General features: G+C 53.4%; 1 protein-coding gene across 1 annotated transcript in view; it reads left to right on the forward strand.

Moving 5' to 3' along the window:
• The window catches only part of LOC105524563 (nucleolar protein 4-like), a 27,195-nt gene extending 5,278 nt beyond the window's left edge, over window positions 1-21,917 (forward strand). The window contains exons 2-5 of the mRNA XM_011959865.1: window positions 3,211-3,366; window positions 10,091-10,202; window positions 20,153-20,262; window positions 21,758-21,917. Coding sequence (XP_011815255.1) covers window positions 3,295-3,366; window positions 10,091-10,202; window positions 20,153-20,262; window positions 21,758-21,832 — 369 coding nt within the window. The 5' untranslated portion in view covers window positions 3,211-3,294 and the 3' untranslated portion in view covers window positions 21,833-21,917. The remainder of the gene's footprint in view (window positions 1-3,210; window positions 3,367-10,090; window positions 10,203-20,152; window positions 20,263-21,757) is intronic.
• The last annotated feature ends 267 nt before the right edge of the window (window positions 21,918-22,184 follow it).

A 22,184-nucleotide genomic window follows, 5' to 3' on the forward strand; every position in this document is an offset into this window, starting at 1 on the left:
GCATTCCAGCCTGGGCGTCAGAGCGAGACTCTGTCTTAAAAAAAAAAAAAAAAAAAGAAGTACAGGAATAAAGGGACCCACCCAAGGCCCCCAAGCTGGTTAGGGGGAAATTTCTATCTCACCTACATAAAATATTGTCTCCTCATCAGATTGCCTTCTTTCTCCATTCCTTCCCACAAAATTTTATCTCCTTCCTTTTCCGGAAATATCTGTGTTCTGGTCTGAAACAATTTTGAACAGGGAGGCCTACTGGCCTTTAAGCAGCTAAGCCTCCAGAGCTATGCCTCTGGATTCAGGTGATCCAAATGTGGCGGACTTCACTGTATACTTAAAAATGGTAAAGATGGTGCATTCTGTATATGTATTTTACCTGAATTTAAAAATTCAGTGGAACTATCCCATGATATTCTTTTTAAAAACTGTTTTTTTAAATTAGTTTATCACATATGCAGAAATACACAGATTGTAAATGTTAAGATTTTTGGTTTTTTTTGAGACAGAGTTTCACTCTTGTTGCCCAGGCTAGAGTACAATGGCACGATCTCAGCTCACCGCAACGTCTGCCTCCTGGGTTCAAGCAATTCTCCTGCCTCAGCCTCCTGAGTAGCTGGGATTACAGGAATGTGCCACCACGCCCGGTTAATTTTGTATTTTTAGTAGAGACGGGGTTTCTCCATGTTGGTCAGGCTGGTCTCAAACTCCCGACCTCAGGTGATCCGGCTGCCTGGACCTCCCAAAGTGTTGGGATTACAGGTGTGAGCCACTGTGCCTGGCCAAATGTTAAGATTTAATGACTTAATAAGTCGAACACACTTCTATAACTACTGCCCAGATCAACAAATAGAAACTCAGCTATATTCATTCTTAAGGTTCATTTTATTTATTTTCACCAATGTGAACCTCTGGTTAGAAGTGTCTTGTAACTGTACATCCCAAATCCAGATCTTTGCTGAGTAAAATTTTTTAAAAAGTCTAACTGACCTATCATAATATTTGTCCCATTTCAACCCTGTCATGGCAGTATTTGAAGGGCCCCATAATGCTGGGCATTTATGGGTCAATAGTGAGCAAGTTAGTCATTGTTCAGCCCGTACGGGTGGCCTGAGATGTCCGAGGGGGTGGGATATCCCCCAAAAGAGGTAAAATGGATTCCTGAGAGAGGTTAAGAAGAGAAAAGTCATGGAACTTTACAACTCATCTCATAAGTGAAGCTTGGGGAGGTTGAAGGGTTTGCCCACAATCTCACAGCGAGGAAGCCGGACCAGCAAGTGGCTTCTCCTGTACACGCAAAGAGAGATATGCACTATCTGAGACGTCCCATTGAAATGGGTTCTGACCAGGAAGGAAGCCATTGGCAAGAGGGCCTGGTTGGGGCCAGTGAGGTCACCTCCCAGCGTCACCACTTAGGGACACTGCCCACTAGCTGTGGGGCTCGGGACCCCACATCCCAGATGCCCTTTGCCCCCCATCTGCTTTCTGCTCTTGGATGGGCTGTTGGTGAAGAGACACCGCTGTTCGCCCATCGTGGTGTGTCGGGAAAGCTACTGGGTGAAACCAAGACCTATCTTTGCCAGAACCTGTTGTGAGCGAGCGTCCTCTGCCAGTGTGGCCTATATTCTCCTTGGACTACAAAGTCTGAGGTCTGAAGCCATGTCTGCCGCCCACCAGCCACCACACCTCAGGCAGGTCCTGACCCTAACAACCTCCCAGTGTTGCCCCGGTGTTCAGCTCTCTCATACCTGGGGGAAACATGGCGAACTACAAAGCACTTCTTAATAGCAATATTTATCTAGCAATCCCTGTACGCCAGGCTCAGTGCTAAGTGCTGCATGCACATCTCAGTTCTTCCCCGCAGTAGCTCATGGGAAAGGGGCGTCTGTTACCCCATTTTGCAGATAAAGGGACTGAGGCTCGAAGCATGGTAAGTGCTTGGGGTCACAGGGCCACTTCCATGATGGGGCTGTATTCAAACCAGGGCAGAATGTGTCCAAGTGACCCTGCCCAGCTGCCACTTAGAACCACTCAGTCATCCAGTCATTATTTACTGACTACCTACTATGTGTCAGGAACTGATTTAAGTGCTGGAGAGACAGCTAAGAAGGAGCAGGCGAAGCCCACATCCTCTTGCTGCTGACATCCTTGAGTTGGGGTCCTTTGGGGAAGAATTCTCTTGGAGATGTGTCTTTGGGCACTTTTGGAGAAAAGCCTGCTTCCTTTCCCCCCAGATTCCCTCCATACGGCTTGTTCTTGATCTTCAAAGCCCCCTAACATCCCCAAAGACTCCCCTTAAGGAGCTGGTGGCTGACAGTCTAGTGTCCCTGGGTCTGCGTACCTCACTTGCGGGGACTGCCTGTGCGGAGCAGTTCCCTAGCAGTCTGTTCCCTTCCGGGCCCTGGCCTCGCCCCCAGCCTCCTGCCCTGTGGTTTCCCTGCAGCCCCTTTCCTGCTGGAGGGGAGGACAGGCGTCAGCCCTGCAGCTGTTTGCTATTGAAGGACCCGTCTTGCTCCTGGTGCACCTTGTCGGGCCAGCTGACACCACTCATGCTAGCCTGATAAGAGGCTCGGGGCCAGTGGCCACCCCGTTCACACGGCCCTGCCACCTCCTCGTGGCCTCGTGCCTGTTATTCTGTACATCTCCAAACACAAAGAGCCCGGGTGCAGTTGCTGGCGCTCAGCTGCTGGAGTAGGGAGGGCAGGCAGCCGTGAAAAGCTTTTCAGAAAGGCCAGGGCGGTGGCAGGAGTCACCCAGGTGATCGGAGCCGTTCCCCTGGGACCCCAGCCCAGGCCCACAGTGAAAGGTTACTGCTAATTGGCGAGCTCCTGATGGGGCTGCATCTATTTAGCACTCCCCCCTCCCCAGAGACTTCCAGGATGGTCTTGGCACAGCATGTGATTCAAGAGCTCCCCGCCCGAGTCTGGCACAATCTGTCTGAAATTGTGAACATGGAGCCTCTTGGTTTTTTAATTTGCGTTTTCGTTGTCGCCATTCTCTGCCCATTGTCGCTGGTAGATTTCATAGCTGCAGCCACCCTGACTCTGGCGTCCCCCCTCCAGGGAGCCCCCTCGGCAGGCTCCCTCCCCTCCCCACCCCAAGACCCACTGTCAGAGGCATTGCCCGTCCTGAGTCCTGACCCGTTGCCCCGGCCTCAGGGCCCAGTTCTCACCCCGCCATCATCCCTGACACTAACACAGCTTGTCCACCCTGTCGCAGGGGGCAGATGGCCTGTCGGAGCCGGAGGGCATCTCTCTGAAGCGGGTCGCTGTGGTGGAAGATTTCTTTGACATCATCTACTCGATGCATGTGGAGAGCTCAGCGGAGCCAGGCAAAGCCCCCAAGCACGCTGGACAGAAGAAAACCTACCGAGCGGTGAGATTTCTGTCTCTTTGCCTCCACTAGCAGCCCCAGGCCTTGGCAGGAGGCCATGGGCTCCGCACATGTTGGGCTGGGGGGGCGGGGCAGGGAGCTGAGGCGTGATGAAATGGCCTTTCGGGATCTAGGGGGGCACAGGGCAAGGGCATGGCAGCCAGAGATGGCTCACAGGGCGAAGGTAGGGGATCTGTGGTCTGAGCACAAAGGAAAAGCAGGTTGAAGGGGGTGAGAGGGAGGGAAAGAGAGGGATGAGGGCAGGAGGTGCCCTCCTCTTCCCCATTTCTGCTTCACTGGCTCCTACCTGGCACCGCCCCCACAGCCCCCTGCAGCCTGTTCTGGGGCTGGGGTGCTGGGGGCAGATAATGAACAGAGGAACAAATGCCTCCATGGCATGGCATTTACTGCATGCCAGGCCTGTCCTGAGCTCTTCCTATGTGTGAGCTCACCCTGTGAAGTCAGGACTGGGAGTTTCCCAGGGGAAGTCGAAGGACCTGCTCCCCACCCTCCCGGAGATCACAATTGGATTTGGGGTGGGGAGGCTGAGAGCAAAAACAAGATACATGAGAAGCAGAAGTGTCTCCAAGGCTCGCTTTGAGAGAGCAAGAACCCAGGCTCAGGGGCATTTAGCAAAGGCACTGCCAGATGCAGATGAGCCTGGGGGGCTGTGTGGAGAAGGTGACACCTGTGCTGGCATTCTATGCTTTGGGGAGGCATAAGGGCAGAGAAGGCAACCTAGGGGCAGGGAGCGTCACAAATGCAGGAGAGGTGGAAATAGATGGGACTGGCCAAACCAGAGGCCCCTCCTCACCCTGCAGAGGGGCCTGCCTGTGTTCTGATCCATCCCCTGCTGACCCACATGTGAGCCTATCCACGGCTCATGCACAGCTCCGAACCATTTGTCCAGTGCCCAGGGAGGCCAGTAAAGCCAAGCCCTTCATGCTCATTCAAGCCTTGTGGCAGTCCTGTGACCGAGGCACTGAGGACCCATTTCACAGTTAAGGAAACGGAGACCTGGAGAATTGGGTCACCTGTCCAAGGTCAGATAGCAGCTGAGTTGTAATCAGCCGGTGTCCTCCATGCTGACTTTCTCTGGAGCTTCTAGAAATGTGCCCTTCTGTGTCTGGGCTTCCCCACCCAAGGCAGATGTGAAACTCCCCACCCCAAGTTCTTTGTATAAATAGCTTTGGACTACATGGAGGTGGCTGTATAAGTCTATAATTTCCCCTTATGGTCTTTTTTTGTTTGTTTGTTTTTGTTTTTGTTTTAATGCAACCATCCGGTTAATCCTTGTCCTCAGAAAATGGCTTTTGCCCTAAATGAATTTTAAGGATTGACCCATGTGCCAAGGGCCTCACAGAGGTGAGGTGTCTGCCCGCCCAGGGAAGCAGGAGGTGGTGATGGTCTCCCCGCCCCTCCTGCTTCTCGGTCTGTGTGCTCTGGGAAGTGGCTTGTGGGAAGGGAGTTCTGAGGGTATTTCCACCAGAGGGCCATAGAAGAAAGAAGAGGCACTCAGGCTGGGGCCGAATGGGCCCCTTGGCACTGACAAGACCACATTTTCTCAGCATTAAGTTTACCATTGTGGGTGGGGCACGGTGGTTCACACCTATAATCCCAGCAGTTTGGGAGGTTGAGATGGGAGGATTGCTTGAGGCTGGAAGTTCAAGACCAACCTGGGCAACATAGCAAGACCCCTTCTTCTAAAACAAAACAAAACAAAAAAAACTGGGGCTAGGCGCGGTGGCTCATGCCTGTAATCCTAGCACTTTGGGAGGCTGAGATAGGCAGATAACTTGAAGCCAGGAGTGTGAGACCAGCCTGGCCAACATAGCAAAACCCTACCTCCAATAAAAATACAAAAATTAGCTGGGCATGGTGGCGCATGCCTATAATGGCAGCTACTCAAGGAGGCTGAGGCATGAGAATCATTTGAACCCAGCAAACAGAGGCTGCAGTGAGCTGAGATCATGCCACTGCACTCCAGCTAGGGTGACAGAGTGAGACTCTATTTCCAAACATAACAATAAAAAATACATTAACAAATCCAGGCCTAGTGGTGTGTACCTGTAGTCCTAGCTACTTGGGAAGCTGAGGCAGGAGGATTGCTTGAGGCTGCAGTGAGCTGTGATTGCACCACTGCACTCCAGCCTGGGTGACAGAGCAAGACCCTGTCTCGAAAAAAAAAAAAAAATTAAATTAAAAAAATTCACCGTTGTGCTGAACAGTCAGCATGTGCTCTACACCAGCACTTCCTATACGTGTATGAGGGTTGCATGCATGAAGCAGGTGCTGTTGTTACCTCCATTTTAAGATGAGAAAACTGAGGGTCAGAGAAACACATAACCTACCTGAGGTCGGTCAGCTGACATTCAGAGCCAGGCCACCTACCCCGGAGTCTGTGCCCTGACCACCACACATCCTGCCTCTCTGCAACCCTCCTGTGGTCAGCTAGTAAGCCACACGACTTGCTGTTGTCCAGGCGGATGGGCTGGAGCCAGCTGGATCATGTGATTTCCCTGGCCCCTTCGGTGCCCAGCATCAAGCCTCACCCACAGGCACTCTTTGGGCGGTTTAGAAAGGAAGGGGTCTGCAGCCTCCATGCTGTGGGGAGGGCAGGGCTGGGTTGGTTCTGCCAGCACTTGCATCCCTGGGCCAAGCGGACATCCAGCCCTTTGCTCTGCACTTCCTGGCTTCTCGTCCATATGCCTGCCGCGTGCCCCACTTCCCGCTGCCCAGCCTGGAGCTGGCACATGACTGGCACTGAGCCAGCTGGGCTGCGCACAGAGCTGGAATTTCAGCAGCAGGGCCAAGGCTGAGCTGAGCAGGCCAGGGCCCTCCTGCAGTGGGTGTGAGGCCGAGGGGGCTGGCACACCTCCCTCCTCCCCTGCGTGCCTTCTCTCCTTTTCCCCTTCTCCTCCCCATCTGTCACCCTTCTCATGCCACCCTTTTCCTTTTTTGGGGGCAGGAGGTGGTGCCTGGATGCCTTTGTGCCCCTCTTCATCTGCTCCCATTTTCCTCGACCCAAACCTAGCTCTTCAGCCCCATTTTGCAAACTCAAGGCCCCCACCCATCCATGCCTGTGGAAAGAGCCCCCAAGGAAACCCCTGCTGATGGCTGTAGAGGGGCACAGCCTGACATCCTGGGGTACACATCAAGCCCCTGGCCAAGGACTTTTTGGCTCTATCTCTGTTTTGCCAAAGCTGAATCCTAGGACTGCCTGACAGTCTCTAGGGCACAGGGCCCCTCTGGATTTTTCTAGGCCTGGGATACTATAGAAGTCAGGATTGGCAGGGCGGCGGCAGGCTTGTTCAGTGCACTAAAGGAGGCACGTTATTTGGTGGGGAAAAGAGCTTTCTTGCATCTACTGCTGTCCAGCCATGGATCAGAGAGGGCAGCCAATGAGCTTTCTGAAACTGGCAGTAATCAAGCTGGAATTAGATGTCCATGTGCAATGGATAATACAGGGATTCCCATTTCGAGCAGGAAGTCCCTGTCTCACTTAGCTTCTCGTGTGACCTGAGGTCCAGAGGATCTCGGAGATCTCGCCAGCACCAGGGTTTGAGGAAGGTTCCAGCTGGTTCTAGAGTTTCCTGGACTCACACAGAGGGCTAGTCCTTTTTCCAAGGGGTCTTCCTGCTTTTCTGATTTCTGCACCCATCTGGGTCAGAACAAGCCTTTTTGCTTCCTTTCTCCCTCCCAGGGTGCTGGTAGGTCAGATCGGGTTCCACAGTCCGGATCTAACTGCCCAGGCCACTTTGGAGTTGGGGCCAGATGTGGTCAGCAGCTGCTCCGGGCCCACCACGTGCTAATCCACCCGCAGGGCAGAAGGAGGATCTTGTAAAGTGGTGCAAATCCCCCCAATTGGTCTCATCTGTCTTTGTCGGCCTCTGAGTTGGGGAGTGAAATGGGGCCTTGCAAGTCAGCGACTCTGCAAATAGCTCCTGCTCTCTCTGCCAGTGAAGTCCCTGTTTTTTACCACCAGGAAAAATGTAAAAGGCAAATTCACATACGGGACTCAATGTCTAGGCAGGAGGCCCGGGGAGCAAGGCAGCAGGCAGCCAAGGGCAGCGGAGGGCAGCTGGGCAGGGACAAGGGTCCTGGAACTTTCCCTCCTTAGACACAGCAGCTCTGTCTTTATCTGTTTCATGTTTTGGGCTTCAGTGTATGAGTCTATTTCTAGAACAGGGTCTGCAGCTCTAAAACCATCTGAAAACCACCATCCTATTAACTAGAGCATCTGCTAGGATTGTCCTTCTGGTTTAGACTCATTCTGTGGTCCTGTGGCCTTGGGCATCCATGCATTCAATCAGAAATGGAGGTCCCATTTCTGGTCCCAGGCAAGCCAGGAAGATGAATGAGGAGATGCCTGCTGAAGGTTGCAGGGGGAGGGTTTGTTATCCTCTATATGGGTCCCTACTGCTGTGCAGAGCTGGGCTGGACTCTGCTTTATGGACTCCCCAGGGAGCTCTAAGCCAGGCTTGCAGACAATCCCGCCTTGCCTTGCGGGGCAGGTCTTCCCTCCCTGGCCCTCAGGCAGTTCCACGGACTACTCACCTGTCAGCCTTCTATCCTCCCCTTCCACCCGTCTGTGGGACCCAAGGCCAGGAGGTGTGTGCTCAGCAGTCCTCCTCCCTGTGGCACGCCAGCCAGCCTTTGCACACTGCTGGGGTCCCTGCCAAGGCCAGGATAAATGTGGCCACCACTCTACCCCTGGAGAGGGAGCCATTCCTGTGCCCTCAGCAGGCCAGACAGCAAGAAGGGCCCTGCCCATCCTGTGTGCAGCGCTCAACAGAGCAGCCAGGCCAGGAGGACCCCCTGAGCCCTTTAAAAAATATTTCTCTGCCCATTGGCAGGTGAGCAGGCAAGCTCCGGGTAACTCAGTAGGGGTGCCCTCATGGTAGGGACCTGGCCCTCTTCTCCTAGCTGACTGTGCAACCCTTCTCCCGGGCCCTCTACTGAGCTCTCCCGAGGCCTGACCTAGGGTGCCACATCTCAGGGTAGCCGAGGGGCATCTGTCGGCCCAAGTCAGCCACAGCCCTCTGCTCACGCCTAGCACACGCCCTTCCCTCCTGCACGCTTGCTCCTGCAGCTGCCACCCTTCAGCCAGGCATCTCCCTCCAACCCAGCAGACCTGAGAGGAACATGCCCCCAGACTTCCAGGCAGCCCTGGGCTGGGGATGAAGCTCTCTGTGTGCATGGCAGAAAAGCCCCATCCCTCGGCTTTGACACCTGACAAGGACCAGCTGCATCCCTGATGTTGCTCTCCCATCCGCTGCTCCAGTCAGAGACACTGGGGTTTGCCCTTGTCCCTGACCTCCAGAGGAAGGCAATCAGACAGGGAATTTGGAAGGGAGATAACTCATCAAGGAGCCTGCCTGCTCCGCAGAGCATCAAATCAGCTGAGAAATAACAATTGTGTCACCAAAATTAACTTCACCTTTGCAGCTGGCAAGAGTGGCCCCTGGACTCTGCCAGTGGGCTGAGCTGGAAGCCGTGCCTGAGCTGGTCCTCCAACGGCCCAGCCACAGCCTGGGGCACCCCAGGCCTTCTGCATCCCCCACAACTCCACTCCCCAGCCCTGCCCTAGCCCATCTCTACCTTCCAGCCATCGCAGAGATGGAGAAGGAGATTCGTGCATTTCCAAAGGAGCAAACCCCTGCCGTTGCTGGGGGAAGGCAGGGCTCAGCCCAGCCCAGAGCAGCCCCTCACCCTTGGCCAACTTTCCCAGCCGGGCTGTGGGCTGCGGCGAGGACAGCGGAACGCTTGGGTGATGCTGCCCCTTAGTGGAGAGAAGCGGGAGGACCCAGGCTTCAGGAAGCACATGGAAAACCAGGGAACCTGGGACTGAAGGGACTCTTTGGCCCCACCAGACAGCTAAATCAGGGTCAGTGGTTTTTCCAAAACCCAGAGCAAAAGGAAAGTGCTGGACACCTGGGCCCACAGCCACTTCTTCCCCACTCCCCCACCCAGCCCTTTTTTCATGTTCTCTCCCTTCTGTGTGTCTCTCCCCCAGCCCCCTGCGTGCCTGTCCTCCTCCTTAACTAAGGAAGGCCCTCTGGAGACAACTGTAGAGTGGTGTCACCTGGAGCATGGGGTTTAGTCTGGCACTGCCTTGAAAGTGCCATGTGACCTTGGGGAGTCGGCTCACTTCTCTGAGCCATAGTTGCCTGGAACATGGGGGTCCCGCAGAGCCTATCTAGTTTGAAAAGTCTGATGCCTGGTACTAGCCCTTCACAGCTCTCCCTAAGAAGGTTCTTGACCTGTGAGTGATCACAGGAGATGGTTTGCGGAACCTTTGGTTCTGTATATGGGTCCAGGGCAGTGAATTTATCTGTGGGTCTCAGTCTATCCATCTCTAAGAGGGGAACAGCTCACCCTATGCTAGAGCAATGTTTATAAGCCCATTTTTTTCATAGCAGCAATAAAATGTTCTGAGGAATGTTACTTATTAGGATATAGGTTAAAGACTGGATAATGTTTAAAGGCTTTGCTTTTTCAATTTTTAACCTCCTTTATTGAGATTTTTAAAACAAATGGTTTTCCACAAAAGTACTGTTTCATTTCCACTGCTGAGAATCCAGGACACCTGCCCCTTGCTCCTCAAATCCCTGACTATCCTGCAAGAGCCAAAGCACTTGCCACCAAAGCTCAGACCTTGGTGACCTCATGGCCAAGTCGCCTCCCCACGGATCCATATAACAAGCGAAGCTCTTGTCTCCTCCAGATCGCAGAGACCTATGCCTTCCTCCCGAGAGAGGCTGTGACCCGGTTCCTGATGAGCTGTACAGAGTGTCAGAAGAGGATGCACTTTAACTCCAATGGCCTGGAACCCAAAGGTAGTGGGGGTGGCGTGCTGGAGGGCTAGGGCGGGGGCCGGCTGAGAGTAGACTGTCCCTGAAGATGCCAGCTTTTGCTGGCACAGAAAAGTGTCCAGCAGCTGTTGTTGCTAGCCCCAGAGGCTAGTATGGGTCCGTGGTGCTGCCCAAAGAGCCTCGTTTTGTTTTGTTTAACTTTTTTTAAATCTCAAGTTTCACTTAAAAACCAACCATACGAAACAAAAAAGCGAACAACATGTTTCCCCTGCCTCGCAAGGCCCAGGACAGCCCCTCTCCTCATAGCCAGATTCCAGCTGGGAATGGCCAGCCTACCCCGTTCTCAAAGTTCCATCCATGCGTCCCACTGCTTCTCTGTGCACAAGCCGTGGTCTGGCCTGTACACTCCCTGAGACGTGCGCATGCGTCCTCCCACCCACATACCTGCTAATGATACGTCTTCCCTGGTGCTTGTTTCCACCCTGTGCACACCCATGTGGCCTTTGATCAGTAAACCCATGGGGGACTGATGAGAATTGTTTTTTTTTTTTTTTTGAGACAGAGTCTCGCTCTGTCACCCGGGCTGGAGAGCAGTGGCGCGATCTCGGCTCACTGCAAGCTCCGCCTCCCAGGTTCACACCATTCTCCTGCCTCAGCCTCCCAGGTAGCTGGGACTACAGGCACCCGCCACCACACCCAGCTAATTTTTTTTTTTGTATTTTTAGTAGAAATAGGGTTTCACTGTGTTAGCCAGGATAGTCTCAATCTCCTGACCTCATGATCCGCGTGCCTCGGCCTCCCAAAGCGCTGGGATTACAGGTGTGAGCCACGGCATCCGGCCAACTGGTGAGAATTTAAAATGTCCAGGGCAGGCTGGGCACAGTGGCTCATGCTTGTAATCTCAGCAGTTTGGGAGGCTGAGGTGGAGTGATCGCTTGAGCCCGGGAGGTGGAAGCTGCAGTGAGCCATGATCATGCCACTGCACTCCAGCCTGGATGACCCCATCTCAAAAAATAAATACAATAAAACGCCCAGAGCACTCGTGACCACCAAAGTTGGTCCCTTGGACCGACGTCCATGCCCTCCAGCTCTGTCCTGCCCAGTGAGACCAGCAAGGACCTCGCTTCAGCACCCCCACACCCCCTCAAACTGAACATCCCAGAGGCTTTCAGTAAATCTGGGGGCCCATCTGTTTGCAGGTGGCTTTGGCACTGTGAGACGGCCCAGCACATTTGGCTGGTACAATTATAACGCTGCCCTGAGGAATGGTGCCCAGGTGGGCGATTTATCAGGGTTTTCAGGACTGCCTGGTGCATCGTGCCAGCTCCTGGGCATTGGGCCTTTGGAAGTTGCTGAAGTCAGTGGGTGTTTTGCCCGAGGATGGAGACAGACTGGAATGAAGGGTGCGCTGTTTATCCGGGTGGCTCTCAAATAGCATCCATTGAATCTGGGGAAGGAAAAATCCACAGCAAAGCCTGAACAGACAACAAAGAATCAGGAGCATGGGCGTCAAGCGGGGCTTTCTGCTCGTGTTCGTTGTCCCTGACACACGTGAATGGCTTCTGACAGCAGCTGACTCACCAAATCCAGAGGCTCCCATGCCTTTGGGAGCCATCAGGCCACGGCTGTTTCATCAGGCACATGGGCCAACTTCAAAGCACGAGGGGCAGAATGGATGTAGTTAATCCCTCATAAATGCTGGTTCCCATGTTAAGAACAGGGCTGCAGGGCCACATGACCATTCAGCTGCTGCGTGTCCTGGGCAAGAGACTTCATCTTTCTGAGCCTCAGTTGTGAAATGGGGTTAATCAGAAGGCTAGCAAGATGTGAGTTAGTCCCTGTACCTGGCATTGGTACAGGAAGACAGAGCTGTGGCTATTGCGGTTCCTGTGATAACACTGGACACTCCTGCGATGCATGCCTGAGCCAGTGATCCTGAATGCTGCTACCCACGTGGCCTGCCCCTGGCCAAGCAGCGGCTGCAACCCCTGGGCCAAGACAGCATTTGGTACCTGCAGATGGGCTGGAGGGCTTTCCCTGCTGCACTCTCCACCCTGCTGGGGTCTAGGCCACAGGGGCCGGGGGTGTGTGTCCTAGTGGTGGCTGCCTGGTTCCTGCCCACCCATCCGCCTGTCCCCTCCCGTTCCTGTCCTCGTTGTTTCCATAGCAACTGGCGGAGTCAGACACAGAATTGCTTGCCTGGAGGAACAGAGGTGAAGCCAAGAGGGGCTCCGTTTGTGGACTGCTCTGGGGTGTCTGAGGCGCCATCCGCTCCCCTCCCCTGCCACGCATCCCACTGCAGTGTGGGGGGCGTTCCTCAGCTCCCCCTGCACTCCTCACTGACGGCTGCTGGGTCTCCCCATGCTGCAGGCTGCGCTCCTCATCTGCGGGCTTCTGTGTGGCCAGGAGGGCAACGCAGAGCACAGCAGTGGCCTGCTTCCTCTCCTCACTGGCTGCCACCACCACGCCCCACCCCCAGGGAGGAGAAAGAGGCCAGGGAGGGAGGGAGCACACAGGCCAGGAGCCATCTAGAATATAAACCAGCACTGTGGGCTCGCTGCTAAAGCCCATCTTTCCTGGGGCTTGCTTCAGGCCGGACAGAAGATGAGCACCATGCCCATTCTCACCCATCCTCCCCCATCCTCAGGCACAATGCCACCTCTCTGTCCCAGGTAGCGGAGCTTCCCTTCGCAGGGCGAGGAGAAGACGCTGAGGGAGCAGGAGCCCAGGGAAGTGGCGCGTGGAAGGGCATGGCCTTAGAGTCAGGCAGGTCTGGTGTGCAGCCCTGTTCCCCACTGCGTGTCCCTTGGCAGGACAGGGAACTTCTCTGAGCGGCTCCTGATCATGACAGTTACGAGTATCCTATGAGGTGTTAGTCCTGGCTTACAGGTGAGGAAACTGAGACACAGAGAGGCGTTGAGGTGAAATCATTCATCCAGGCTCTCCCAGGAGATAGAAGTGCAGGCAGGAAACTGCATTTTCTCATCAGCAAAGTGGAAGAAATGCCATCCTTTCAGGGTGGTGAGGGTGAGCCTGTTGTGGCGGGCACCTGGGATACAGCGGGTGCCTGGGGAATATCACCCTGCCTCCTGCCTCCAGCCCATGTTGTGGCCTGTGGTGCCCAGTCACAAGGCTGCCAACATCCAGGTGGCCCTACAGAGACACAAGGTCTGCTTCTACCCAGGTGGGGTCAGATGTGGCCCCCAGTCCTGCCAGGCAAGCACGCTGGGTCCACACCCTGAACAGGGTTAGAAGGGAAGGACTTGGTTTCTGGAAGCTGCCAGTGGAGAGTTTAGAGTCTGAAAGGCTTCACTGTCTGCTAAGTGGCCAGAGGCACTCGCCTCCTGGACCGTCCCCAGGTTCCCCTCCTCCTGCCCCCACTGAAAGCCTGCAGGTCCTATCTCTGCCCGCCATGCTGGCCTCTGGATGCAGCTATATCCTGCTGTCTCCCAGGAACCCCTACATTACCAGCCCTCCCTTCTCCCTCTCCAGCTGCTGGGAAAGCAGAGCCTGCACCAGCCCCAGAGACAGGCCCAGTGTTCCTGCCCCAGGAAGGTGGGAGGGAGTGGGACAGGGGACAGGATGGAGACTCTTTGAGGGCTACTGGGAGAATGCCTGGCTTCCTGGCCTCATGTTAAAAAGAAACAAAGGAAGTAGAGTGGCCTCCTTTACTCAGCGGTCTCTCCCCAGCAGAGTGGGGGGGCCTGGACAGCCCCGTGCCCTCCCCCAGTGCCAGGAGCATAAACAAAGGAGGTGGCAGAGGATCAGGAAGTCTGAGGACGGGAAATTCCAGGGCCTCCTGACTCCACACTACTCTTCCACCAGTCCCTGAGGAGTTGAGGACAGAGCATGCAAACTGGGTGTGACTTCAGACCAGCCCAGCTCTTGGGGAAAGGGACCTTTGGAGGCATGTCTCTGTTTTCTTTGATGTGAGAAAATATTGTTGCATGGTTGCAAACTGGGAGTAGCCAATGGGCAGCAATGCTGACTCTTCCTCAGCAGGCAGGTTGTCCACTTGGGTCTCCGCCCCTTCGCAACCAGGCCCAGACTCCTCTGCATGGTTTCCAAGGCCTCCATGCCTGGCTCATCCTTGCTGGCCTGGCCTCTCCCAGCTCTCACACTCACTTGCTGTGGGACTGTGGGAAGGTTGCATAACTCCTCTATGTGCTGTTGCCTCATCTGTAAAGTCAGGGTATTACTACGAGCACCCACCTCACAAGGTTCCTGGGAGCCTCTAACCAGAGGGTGTGTATGGAGCCCTAAGCAGGTGCTCAGGAGCTGTCAGCTGAGCAATAGATCATGAGTCCCATTCAGATCCTCTCCACGAAGCTTCCTTGAGCTACTCCGGGGCCCTCTCAGCTCTTTCTCCAGTGACCCTAATGGCCTCACATCCGTCCCACTCTGCTCATCCTTCACCCTTGTTTCCTGAGCCCGGGGACTGCCCTGCACACAGTTTCCTCACGTTCCCCACCCCGAATGCATGCACATCAGCCCTCCATGAAGACTTGCCCATTCATTGATTTACTTCCCCAGGAAGGAGATTTTTTTGCCGACTTTTGAGCTGGCCTCAGGCCTGGGATCTCTGTTTCCAAATTTGAACCCCCTGAGGCTGGCTGGTCTCACAGCCTGTCTGTGCCAGGCCCCCATCGTGCACACGTCCTTCGATGCCCACCCCTGCCTGGAAGATCTTTCATACCTGTCTGTGGACCGAGAGTTCTTCATGCTGTAGGTGAAAGCTTGTGAGAATCACCACCTGGTGTTCCTGCGAGGAAACGAGAGTCACTCCTGCGGTTGAAGTTTGCATTGGTTGATGAGTGCCATTGGCGCCCAGCTGCACAGGCCAGCGAACAACTTGGCTTGGCCCAAGCACCCGCATCATTGATTATTCTTGAGATTGCATAAAACTAGGTCTAGTGCCTGGGCTGGTTTCCATTTTTCTTGGCAAAGAGATTTTGAAACATCTCTCTGGGCACTTCCTGTGCTTCTCTTGCCAGCAACCTGCTGGATGATTTAGGCTCTGTGACCCTTGCTAGCTCCTAGCTCACTCTTCTCCATGGCAACAGAGTCCAGCAGTGCCGCACTGTCAGGTCATTTGTGGAGGCTCGAGTGTGGCACCCCGTGGTGATCATGGGGCGGAGAGGTGGGCAGCCTGTCTCAGCAGAGCCCAAGGAACCCACTTCTTCCTTGTTCACTTTTCCACCTGAGCTCGTCCCCCATCCTGGCATTTTTCTCCCTGGGGAGCATCTGACTCTGCGGTTCCCACTGGCCCCTGCTCCATCTCTCTTTCCCGCTAAGCCCATTCTCTCAGTGTGCACCCACTTACTGAGTCCAGAACACCTGGGGCTCCTCACTGCTGAAAAGCTTGCCTGCCTTTCTCCTCACTGTGGTGTGGTTGAGCTCTGACCTCCCACCCGTGGCTCCATGGCCCATTTCCTCACCTAGAATGTCCCCTCCCCGCCGAGGTCCTACCTCCCTCACAGAAATCTCATTCTGGAACTACGAAATCAAGCATTTCACCTTACATTGCTCTAAGGTGTTCTCCGATGGGTTTAGGGGTCTGCTTGGGATGTTCCAGCTTCCCCAAGACCAGGGCATCCTGCCTTCCTCTTCTGAGCTCTCTTGGATCACCTGCAGGCACCAGAAGTGGTTTCTCATCTCTGGAGATGCTGGGGCAGGTACAGGCCAAGGAAGACCTCTTGTCCTGCCTCCCAAGGGTGCTGTCCTGGCCACTGTTTTGTTTTTCCTAAGCTACCCTGTCACTAGCTTTATTAAAGATACTTTCTCATGAGCAGTCATGACACTGCAGTCAGGACAGGGGCGACCATCGATGAAAGAACACAGCTGCCCGCCTCCATGCCTCCCAAACCTAGAGAATCCCTGCAACACCCAACGAAGGGCCGACCGGGGCCGTGAGAGTGATGGGCACCCTTCACATTCACCGTGATGCTTAACAGCTTCTCACCAGACAGCCTCCTCTTAGAGGAAACAGAAATGGCAGAATTCTCAGTCCGAACATCCACCTTTGAAAACAGGACCCACGGCTCTTCTGAGTGATACCGTCTCAATGTCATCACTAGACTATCTGCCTGACATGTCGCATCCGACATGGTCAATGTATGGGGCTAGGGCTCAAAACCCCACTGAGGTTAAGAAAGTCAAATCTAGGTTGATGGTGGGGTGGAAACCCATTGAGTTTGCCACCGGGTCGACCAGTGCGGAGGATCCCTGCCACCCAACCAAGCGGAAGTCTGTCTTAAAAAAGGGAGGAGACAGCCGGGCGCGGTGGCTCAAGCCTGTAATCCCAGCACTTTGGGAGGCCGAGACGGACGGATCACGAGGTCAGGAGATCGAGACCATCCTGGCTAACACGGTGAAACCCTGTCTCTACTAAAAAAATACAAAAAACTAGCCGGGCGAGGTGGCGGGCGCCTGTAGTCCCAGCTACTCGGGAGGCTGAGGCAGGAGAATGGCGTGAACCCGGGAGGCGGAGCTTGCAGTGAGCTGAGATCCAGCCACTGCACTCCAGCCTGGGCCACAGAGCGAGACTCCGTCTCAAAAAAAAAAAAAAAAAAAAAAAAAAAAAAAGGAGGAGAAGGGGGTGGTCCCTGTCATGCCAGTTTCTTAGCTATTCCATTAGTGACATTTACTTTTTCTTTTTCTTTTTTTTTCTTGGGACGGAGTCTCGCTCTGTTGCCAGGCTGGAGTGCAATGGCGCAATCTTGGCTCACTGCAACCTCCAACTCCCAGGTTCAAGCAATTCTCCTGCCTCAGCCTCCCAAGTAGCTGGGATTACAGGCACGCACCACCATGCCCAGCTAATTTTTGTAGTTTTAGTAGAGCGTGGTTTTTGTTTTGTTTTGTTTTGAGATGGAGTCTTGCTCTGTCGCCTAGACTGGAGTAAGGTGGGACGATCTCGGCTCACTGCAATCCCCGCCTCCTGGGTTCAAGCGCTTCCGCTGACTCAGCCTCCTGAGTAGCTGGGATTACAGGCATGTGCTGCCACACCCGGCTAATTTTATTTGTAGTTTTAGTAGAGATGGGGTTTCTCCATGTTGGTCAGGCTGGTCTCGAACTCCCGACCTCAGGTGATCTGCCCGCCTCGGCCTCCCAAAGTGCTGGGATTACAGGCATGAGCCACTGCGCCCGGCCATAGAGCGGGGTTTTACCATGTTGGTCAGGCTGGTCTCAAACTCCTGACCTCAGGTGATCCGCCTGCCTCAGCCTCCCTAAGTGCTGGGATTACAGGTGTGAGCCACCACACCCAGCCAACATCTACTTCTTCCTCAACCAAGAATGAAACATTCTATGTGTGACAGGGTAGCTTTAAAGAGCAAAACTAAGTTCTGCATTTCTGTAAAACTTGATTCAAAATGTTATTCAATCTGTAAAGTCACCGGAAGTACACAGTGTCAAAGCGGACCCCCATCCTCTAGGCCCCAGCTATTCCGGGTCCCCACCTTTTCTGCAGGGCTGTTCCTATCCTTGCCAAGCAGGAACTTCCCTTGTCTTCTTTGGGTAGCTTCACCCCTTGTTTGCAGACTTTTTTTCTTTTTAAATTATGGTAAAATACTTACAGCATAAAAACTTGCCTTTCATATATATATATTTTTTTTTTTTTTTTTTTTTGAGACAGGGTCTCTCTCACCCAGGCTGGAGTGCAGTGGTACCTCAACATCCTGTGCTCAGGTGATCCTCCCACCTCAGCCTGCCAAGTAGCTGGGACTTCAGGCATGCACCACCACACCCAGCTAACATTTTTTTACCTTTTAGTAGAGACGAGGGACTCACTATGTTGCCCAGGCTGGGCTTGAACTCCTGGGGCCAAACATTCCTCCTGCCTCTACCTCCCAAAGTGCTGGGATTACATGCGTGAGCCACTGTGCCCGGCTTAATTGTTCCATTTTAAAGATATTATATTCACACTGTTGAGCAATCATCACCACTACCTATTTCCAAAACCTTTTCATCACCCCAAACAGAAACTCTGTATCCATTAAGCAATAACGTCCCATTCCCTCAGCCTGCAGCCCCCAGTAACCTCGAGTTACTTTCTGTCTCTTTGAATTTGCCTATTCTAGATATTTCGTGTAAGTGGAATCATACAGTGGTTGTCGTTTTATGTCTGGCTTCTTGCCCTTGGTATCGCATTTTCAAGGTTGCAGGGACCCTTTTGGGCTATGGCTCTGGAGGGGCAGGTAGTATAAGTCACCCCTGGATATCCTGTGGACCTCCCGGACCTCCGCCCTGTCACCTGCAGCCTGTCTCCTGGGCCTCCTTGTGATGGTAGAGGGCACTTGGTCTAGAAGTTGCTCCCACTTTTCCTCACGCCACGGAAATCCCAACCCATCAGTGGGACTAGGCACCAGGGGCACCTTTTGATTAAAGGCCTGGGGCAAAATGAATCTGGCCTGAAGTCCTTGGAAGAAGGAGGAGGAAGCCAGATAACAAATAATTGAAACAATTGCTACAGCAGCTTGGCCAGAGATTTTAATGGTTATCAAATTATGTCCCTACCTTTTAATTTCTTGTAATCTGTTCCAAAAAGGCAAGAAATAAGATCAGAAATACGGAGCAATATTTATGCACAAACCTAAGAAGCCAATCATTACATAGTGACTTAAGCAGATTATGGTAAACTATTACATGGCCATAAAAATTCTACTTACAAAGCAAAATAAGATTCTTGATGTTGGGGAAAATACCTATGACAAAATGTTAAGAAAAAAAAAAGAAACTTTTTAAAAGCAGACTGGAATTCTCTGTATGCGTTATGAGATCATGTGTAAAAAAGAAAAATCACAGGGAAAAAATAAACAGAAGCATATTCCAAGCTGCATGGTGCAATTAAGGTTTTTAAATTTTTTCTTTACATCTCTCTGCACTTTGCAAATTCTCTGCAAAAAGAACATGCATCACTTTGATCTTCAGGACAACAAAGGAATAAATGGGAGGAGACTGTTCCTCTGCATTTGACGAAGGAGGAACCAGAATTTGGGGGCGACTGAAGGCCTGACTCAGACCTGGGAGCCATATGGCACCTGAGGATGTTTTTGGGGGATGCTGTGGGGTGGCAGGATTGGGTGGGGTGAGAGTGGCCTGTGTTCACCTGGAAGAAAACTGACTTAGACAATGGTTGGAAACACAGATGCCTTCAAGGGTCTGGCAAGTATCATAATTGATACTTGCAAATGAGCAAAGCTGTGCAATACGATAAGGAGTGGTGGGGACTGTGGCAAAATGGGAGCCACACACCCTGCCTAAAAGAAGTGGCTGCTGAAGCGGCAGTGGTTGCTTGCCTTCAGGAGTGGGGGCCTCATGTTCCCAGACCTTATGCTCTTCAAAGAAGCCAAAAATTCTTATAAATATAAGTGTGTGTGTTGAGGGGTTGGGTTTGTTGGGGTTTTTTTGTTTGTGTTTTAGAGACAGAGTCTCACTCTGTCACTGAGGCTGGAGTGCAGTGGTGCCATCACAGCTCACTGCAGACTGCAGCCTTGACTACCTGGCCTCAAGCGATCCTCCCACCTCAGCCTCCTAGGTCGCTAGGACTACAGGCACACACCACCCATCTGGCTAATTTGTTTTATTACTGTAGAGATGAGATCTCCCTGTGCTCCCAGGCTGGTCTTGAACTCCTGGGGCCTGTGGCCCCTCCTGGGGCTCAAGTGATCCTCCTACCTCGACCTCCCAAAGTGCTAGAATTACAGGCATGAGCCACCGTGCCTGGCCTCATTGTTTTTTAACATATGAAATCTCTAAAACACTAGCATCTAATAAAAAAAATAGTTTTGACACCACGCAGTCCACATCTCTGGGCCAGATGCGGGTGAGCCACAGAGTCTGCAACCTCTGACCTATCCCTTCTCCTCCAAGGTGGCTTCCTCTTCCACGGGCTCTGTTAAATGCTCCATGTGGGTGACAGGCCTGCAGCACAGACTGACAGACTGAAAGGGCTTTCCTTTTGTTCTTTCTGCCAGAAAACGAGCCTCCATCTCCACTGGTCTCTGGGATTATTGATTACAACATGCCCCTCACCTCCACCTACCTGAAGCAGATGAAGCTTCGAGTGATGAATTCCCAGGAGCAGGTAAGGTGTCAGCCCCCTCACCCCACCTGGAGGTGTCAGCGGCTGTGCCCCCTCTCCCCACCTGGAGGTGTCAGCGGCCGGGTCCCCTCACCCCACCTGGAGGTGTCAGCGGCCGGGTCCCCTCACCCCACCTGGAGGTGTCAGCCCCTGGGTCCCCTCACCACACCTGGAGGCGTCCTGACTTGCCTGGCGGTGGTTGATTCTTTCCAAGACTTGGGGCCACAGCTTGTGTAAACACATGGGAAATCAAAGAGGCCCTTATCTGGTTATCTGGGCTGTCCAGGCAAGAATGTGTTTCTCGTGAGAGGGTCTCCTGTGCAGACAGCCCTGCGGGTCTTCAGAGAGAAAACTTTCCCCTTGGGTGGGCTCGCTGGAGGAGGGAGAGGAGGGGACGTGGAAGGGAGGGAGCCACAGCCCTGGCCCCTGGAGTTGTTTTCTCTCTGCTCTGCCCTTTATCACTGGCCTCTGGCCACCTTCCCCCAGGGAGGCAAGAGAGAGTGGCTGCCTGCCTGTGGCCTCTGTCACTCTTGGGGCCCAGATGGACTAGGAGGATAGTCCTTGGAGGGTGGCCCTGGGGCCTCCTGGCCGTCCAAGCCTCCCCAGCTGGGGTTTGCCAAGGGCCATAAGACACGATGGAAACAGGCTATGAGAAGAAACTCCCTCTCGCCTGCCTTCCCACACAGTCCACCTCCTAACCCTTTGCAAAGCAAGTAGCCTGACTGTCTTTCAAAGAAGGACTAGGTGAGTTCCTCTCCGCCTCCACTCCCCCGCCACTGCCTAAAACCAGGGTAATCACTTCTTGCCTTCGGCTTGGAGTGTTCTCATCTCTTGTGACATCCAAACCCATCATGTCCTTGTGGCCCTAGCAGGGGATTGGATTCTTTCTCTCCCATTGAAAGATGGGTCAGAACTCGAGGCTGACTTCCAGCCCTGGGAGCAGCTGTCCTGTGCACTGGTCTCCTTGACAGCCCCAGCGTGCGTGCTCTGAGGGGGTGGTGGCTCCTCGGTCAGATCCGTGGTGATGTAGCAGGACACGTGCAGGTGGCATCTCTGGTGTGATACCCAGTTTGAGGACTTCAGCTGGGTGGCTTGAACCTGCAGAGCTGCGTATTCCTTTCGAGAGGCGGGGCGGCCAGCCCTCCTGTCCCTACACTGTGCCCAGACCCTAGAGGCTGTGTGACATAGGCTTTGCTCTGGGCGGTAGAACCATTTGCTAGAACTGTGTCTCCCGTGTCTTCTCATCTGAGTGTGCCTGTTCTGGGATGGTTGCATCTCCAAGAAACTTCATATCATAACAAATAATTCCAGTGGGGAAAATGGACTTGGGTTGGGTTTCCAGTGCACAAAGGCAAAGTAGTTTGGGCTGCAGGAGTGTCGGTAATGAGGGTGTCACTTTTGTTGTTGGTTATAGAATCCCAGCACCACTGTGCGGCCTCTGTGTTAGGTCTCCTCTGACTGCTACCGAAGAGCAGTCTGTGGCCTTTCTTTCCTGTAGCCATCCTCACTGTCACTGGCACCTGGCTTCATAAACACAGTTATCACCGTGCTCATCTGTGCTCATGAAGAATGAAGCACAGCACCGCACAAACAGCGGGGCGCCCAGCCCCCGGGTTTTGTTTCCTACAGAATGGCACTAAATCCAGGTCACCGCTAGAACCAGTAGTGGTCAGTGTCATGCAAGTTGTGATCTCTCACTAAAGAATCAGATATTTGATCTGGTTAAAAATCCTTACTGTATCTTCACTTGCGTCAATGGAAGGAGGGGAGTTAAGACTATGGGTTAGGTGCTTTAACGAGGATTCAGTCATTCCACAAATATTTATGGAGCTCTGTTCTGTGAGCCAGGCTCACAGAAACAGGATTAGCAGAAACAGCAGTACCCCTAGATTTTCTTTCCTTCTTTCTTTCTTTTTCTTTTTGAG

The sequence above is a fragment of the Colobus angolensis genome, unplaced genomic scaffold, assembly GCF_000951035.1.
Source record: "Colobus angolensis palliatus isolate OR3802 unplaced genomic scaffold, Cang.pa_1.0 Scaffold114, whole genome shotgun sequence".
NCBI classification, from domain to species: domain Eukaryota; kingdom Metazoa; phylum Chordata; class Mammalia; order Primates; family Cercopithecidae; genus Colobus; species Colobus angolensis.